The sequence below is a fragment of the Phaethon aethereus genome, assembly GCF_964289735.1.
Source record: "Phaethon aethereus genome assembly, chromosome: 8".
NCBI lineage: Eukaryota > Metazoa > Chordata > Aves > Phaethontiformes > Phaethontidae > Phaethon > Phaethon aethereus.
Window position 1 is genome coordinate 16,633,074 of NC_138584.1, and position 6,000 is coordinate 16,639,073.

The window sequence follows — 6,000 nt, forward strand, 5'->3', positions numbered from 1 at the left end:
AGAACTGTAAATCAGCATAAAATACCAATAATCAGCATGGAGAAATACAATCTGAGAAGGCAGGGTTAAGGAGATATTAAAACACCTGATACAAAATCATCAAATTTGCCTCAGTGAATCAGCAAAGCCTACATACATGTTTGCAAATATTCTGAAAACCTATTATCTAGATACCAGTCTCAATTCTGAAGAATCCCACTTTATGACCACAGGTGCAAGCACTAATAAGGGAGAGCTTTAGAGCTCAACGAGATCCCCAGAAAACCTGTGCAGAACAGCCCTCTGCAGCTGGAGACTCTTAACAGCATGAGTTTCTGGTGCCCTGCTGCTATTAGCAAACCCAGCATGGCTCGGGCTGCCTTCTGAAGCTGTACTGATGCTAGCAACAACAAATGATGAAGGAAAAGCTACAGTAGAACACAAACACGTCTAACAGTTTATTTACTCCTTGTTCAGAGCCCTGTCTTTGAAGCTCCACAAGTACTGTTTTTCCTTGTATTTTTAACATAGTTTTAAGCTAATTTTCAATGAATTTAATTTTGTCCCAGATTTTAAAGAAATTTATTTGCCCAACACAAGTTGTTAAAACAATTAAATATTCAATATTCTTTTCAATCAGTAAGAGAAGCACTGAATATTTTTCTAAGAAAACAATTTGCTTTATAACACTAATAGATATTTTTAAAGGATTAGATTCAACAAACAAGTAACCCATTTAAAAGGTATACTTCAATGTAAAAACTTGTATTGTCAGAGTCTCGTTGTATAGTTACGAACAGACCATTTTATGCATAGTTACCTCATTAATGTAGAGTTGCAGGTATCTCCTGATATCAAGCAAAAAACACATTAAGTTTTGCTGAAATAAAAATTCCTAGTAAAACTTTTAGGTTAAAATCCTGGCATTATTTCTTCAAACTAACACAGAAGAATTAATGACTTGGAAAAAACAACATATAGTAGGTCTAGATAAAATTCAGCTAGTTTCCTGACACTGTGAATGAAATGCCTGTCATTAAAAAGAAGTCTGAGGTCAAAATCCACCTTTTTGTATGTATTTCTTAAGCACATAAGGAAGATAAACACCTTCTTGCAAATCTGCATACAAGACAGACTACAAAACCCTTACTGTCATTTACAAGCTGAACAAAGAAAATAAAAACAAGAGGCTGCCAAAGTGAATAGAGATGAGTAAGCTAAAACTGTTTTCTAAAACAATATGCACTTAAGTGCTTACAGAAGAAATTCAGTGCTCTCCAAAAATGCAAACCCCCACTCTTCCAAAGCACTGACCTACAACCTCTCACCTGAAGTATATAGAAGTATGAGCTACAAAGACACACTTGTGCTGCCAATATAAATCATGGCTTTTACTTGCTCCTTGCTGTTAATATTACAACAGTTTTATATTTCGGTTTTGTTACAGCAGTGCTATCAGTACCGTACAAGTGTATTTTATCTGCATTCTCATCATGCCTCTAAATCCTAGTTAAGTACAAGGTACTAAACTAACCCCTAAATATCTTTAAATCAGGCTTCTCCTCATAGTGCACTTGATGCAGTGCTATTACATCTGCATAGCCAGACACGACTTATTCAGGTGGCTTCAGGAGCTCCACTGGCCCAACTCCTATACCCCACCCACCTGCTCTGACTGCAGTGCCACAGCCCGCCTTGGACTCCCCAGGTCACTCGGGCAACCAGTTAGTCTCGGTGCTGAGCAGATCTTTGCTCCTCTAGAGACTAATAGCCCTGTACTAGAAACTACTGATAAAGGAGTTTAATTCAACTTCAAATTGGGGAAAAAACCAAAAAAAATTTAATGCTAGGTCCAAGTTAAGAGTTCCTGAGTAGAATTCAAGCTGCAATGTTTAGCTTTCTGTAATTTCTTTTTTCTCAGTGCAAGTGTTTGTGCTTCACGGTCTTTAAAAGCCAGTAAACGAATGGCTGGCAGCATTTAAAACGGGGGTGTTAAACCCTCCTTGTTGCTGTAATTTTTTTTGCTGAAGCTTTCTCACGATCAGTGTCAGCTCCAGGTATAGCAGCAACAGTAGGAAATCTGATAGAGAAAATGCAACATCCCACAACTGCCGGCGAGCAGACAGACATCACCGTGCTCCACGCCGGCAGATTCCCCCGGGAGAAGGCCCTTCTTTACTGCCCTCGGCACAGCCAAAAAGCCTTCGGAGAAGCACTGGAGGTTTAAGAGGAGACTGTCCGTCTCCTTGCTGCCAATTCTTCGTATTTCAAAAAATTAAAAAAGCCATACAGTATTAGCCAATGTTCTGGGGTACTTTGAGACAAAGCTATGTAATAGCTGCTTCCAATTAGGGGCGACAGCTCAAAACGCTTTACTCGTCAGAGCAGTCCGGTGGTTTTCGGGAGAGGAGTGGCCCTGCGACCGCCCGGCACCGCCGCCCACAGGGTGCCCGGTGCGGGCCGCGGCCGCTGCCCCTGCCCGGGACCCGCCCCACACCACCCCCAAGCACGCCGCCGGCCCCCGCCGCCTCTCACCGAGGAGCCTCCCCTCCCTTCGCCTCGGAGGAGGGCGGGGGGCGCACACAAAGGAGCCCGGCCTGCTATGACCGTTACCGGGCGAACGGCGGAGGACGAGGCGGCGCGTGCCCCCCCCCCGCCTCCGGTGAGCGCCATGGCCGCGAAAGGCGGCGCGCGCGCACCCACACCCCGGACGAGGCGCTCTCCGACCCACCGCCCCGCCGAGCGCCCGCCTCTCCAGCCCCTCCTCAGCTCCCCCGGCCCCACCACTTATACCACCTCCCTCCGCCGCTTCCAGCGCGCCCACCCGCCCCGCCTGCCGCCTCAGCGCCGAACAAAGCGCCTGAGCGGCCGCCTCAGCTCCAGCCGCTCCGCGCCTCCCCCGGGGAAGGCGCCTCAGCAAGACAAGGGAAGGCGGCGAATCCCAGACACAATGAGAGGCGAGCCGCGACTCACCCACAGCTCCGTGCCCCAGCTCATGGCTGCTCCGCGGGCAGTGCCGGCTCCAGCAGAGGCGACGGCGGCTATTAGGGGTCGGGCGGCGGCCGGAGAAGGGGTTCCACCGGTCCCCTCGGTCACTGGGGAGAGGCAAGAGGCGGCGGCGGCGGCAGCAAGGAACGACGTCGCTCCCAGCTCCAGCTCCGCCTGGCTCGGGGAGGGGGGAGCCGCGGAGGAGACTGGGAGAGGGGCGGACCCGACTGAGGCGGCGGGGGGACGGGACGGGGTGAGGCCGCCGATCCGCGGGACGGAGGCCGGGCGCTGACCTCGCCTCCGGCCTCCCTCCCGCGGCGCCACACGCACCCCGCAGCCCCCAACCGCGGAGGGGGCGTCGCGGTGTGAAGCGGCTGCAGTTGCCGGCTGCCTTGTAACTAATTAACGAGGAGGGGTGCAGGAGGCGGCAGCGAGGCCCCAGGTCTTTGTATGCTGCCCGGCTGCGAGGCCTCCGCGCCTGCACCCCGCAAAGCGCTGACTCACGGCCAGCTGGGAGGCGGGAGTCCCGCCCGCCTGGCCGCGCACCCTCCTCACCTGGCAGGATGGCGAGAGAGAAATAAGCAGGGAAGGACTGTTGTGGGGTTTTTTGTCTTGGTGGGTTTTTTTTTTTTTTACAGCCCACAGGTGTTAGAAAATGCCAGGCTGACATCGGAGGAAAAATAACCGATTTTGGTGAAATAACTCCATTTTTGATGGAGTAGTTGGATGAAGCATATCGTTGAATGACTATAACAGAGTTGCCTCAGCAACTAGAAAAGGAGGGGTGTTAAATCCTTCTCAAAGACTATTTTTTCCACCAAAGTGTGTTAGGCAGCTACTAATAGAAAGCAAAGGCTGTGACAGCCACCCGAATTAAATTCCCCTCTCAAGGCATCAATTTCTCGCTTCTTCCTCTCATTTTTACTTAAAATCATTTTTATAAACTGCAATAAAAACTCAGTGAAAATACTGCTGTCTTAAGTCTCTGTGAGGAAACACAAAATTGCTTAAATCCAATTATTTTTTCATTTCCAGGTCACCTTTTCAGGTAATATTCCTTTGCATCACACTTAATTTAGGTTTAGTCCTATTTTCCATATGAAAGGAAAATGCAAGTTCTTCTAGATCGATATGAAATTACTGCATTCAAATAGTATTGACATCAGAATTTGTCAAAGTAAGCAGATGACACCACAGATCAACAATGTAATTTCTGGAGTAAAATGTTTACGCTAATCACGTTATACGAGAAATGCACTTGGTCTGTGGAGATCAACAAAATTAATAAATGTGCCACATGCGGAGGTGTATGTACACCATACACGTATGTTTTAGCAAGCCATTGGTCATGTAACCCCCAAATTTGAGACTGAAGATTAAATTCCACACTTGGGCACACATCAGTTGAACTCTGACAGTTCAACTCAGTTTATAGATTTGCATGCATTACTGAAAATATTCACCAAGCAGAAAACATGTTGAAGATTTTTGTAATGAAGCAAAAATAAAAAAATGCTAAAAATTATTAATAAATACGTATTTGAATTTGCTCAACTTACATGCCTTTCAGGATTAGGAAAAAAATAATTTCCATTAAACACTGTAAACTTCAACCAACTTTTTGCTTAGCTACTAGTTCGCTACACACCTTTATACGATACTTAAAAAAATATAATCAGATGATACAATGAGATAACCTCATTCAAACATAAGTAAAAATTAAAAGTTTGCTCATTTTATATGCTAATATATCTCTTAAACTAATACCCATGCTATAACTTGCTGCATATGTAATAATTTTAGAAAGACAGCTTTCAAAACCTTTAGTTGTGCATTAAGTAGAATCCATATTCTACTGTGTTCTAACCAAGGTTTATAAATGCACCCAACGATCTGGGCATCTTTGGTTTTGGATGCCTGATTTGGCACATTTTTTTAAAAAGCGTGATTTTGAGAAACAAATGTACACTGAACCTTTAAACACTGGCAGCAAGTCACGACCATTTCAGTGAACTCAAAATTTGCTGCTGGCTTCAGGAGAGCCAGGATTTTTCACTTTCTGATCATTCCAGGAAAAGTCACGTTTCCAAATGTTTCAGCTTACATATCCAAAAATGAGCCCTAAAAAAATGACTTTTGAGTTAAAATTTTCAACCTTAGAAGCCCCAATGGAGTGCTGAAAAATCAATCTACTGGAAAATGGATCCTAAATTCTGGATCTACGGATCCAGAAGTTTTGAAACTAAGGCACTTATTTGGCACTCAAATTTGAAATACTGGCCTTCATTGGATGAAACATGTGTCAAGGGAGTTTCAAAGTGTAATATATATATATTATATATATACATTTATATTTGTGGTTGGTCGATTGATACGCGAATCCTCAGGTTCTTTTACTTAACTCTAATTTAAGAATTAACTAATTACTCATATCTGCAAAATGCGCAAGGCCAACATTCTCAACAGGTTAGGATTTGTTTTCAATTCAGAGCAATGTAACAAAATTGAACGTTTTATGGTGATCTCTATCCATTTTAGGAGACGGAAACTGCAGCCTGTATCATAGGTACATAAATACAATACTTAGCTTCTCAGTAGTGCTTAAAAAGCCGAATTCTAGCTAATGAGAGGTTTTCCCAGGACAAACAGGATTCCTTCTTTCCATGCAGCTCTCTTCAAAAAACATCTTTACAAGCTGTAGGGTAAAGGAAGCGCCAGGAGCTGGACGATGTTGCAGAGATTCTGGGTAACTTCACAACTTCCAGAACAGGTTGAGAGGCTGCTCTGAAATACTGTGTCAATTAGGATAGGTGTTATCACAGCAGCCTCTGGGCTATACCTACCTTTTAAGAGTATGTACACACTATAAAGAGGAGCAATCAAAAGACATTACTGAGCTAACACCGGAATAGGAAGCTGTATCATTTCGTTAGCGTGCTCCTGCAGCCTGGCTAATGATCCGTGTTCAGAGGTTAACAGTGAGAGATGGGAAGCAAGGCTGATCAGGCCAGAAGCTGTACACGTTAACGTACT

At 44.9% G+C, this 6,000-nt stretch overlaps 1 protein-coding gene across 2 annotated transcripts in view; it reads right to left on the minus strand.

Annotated features, from left to right (window-relative positions):
- FNBP1L (formin binding protein 1 like) overlaps positions 1-2,976 on the minus strand; it is a gene marked incomplete at both ends in the record, with an annotated part of 57,225 nt that extends 54,249 nt beyond the window's left edge. For both annotated transcript variants that reach the window (XM_082003028.1, XM_082003027.1), the window contains one exon: positions 2,953-2,976. In XM_082003028.1, the coding sequence (XP_081859154.1) occupies positions 2,953-2,976 (24 nt within the window). The remainder of the gene's footprint in view (positions 1-2,952) is intronic.
- Between the last annotated feature and the right edge of the window lie 3,024 nt (positions 2,977-6,000).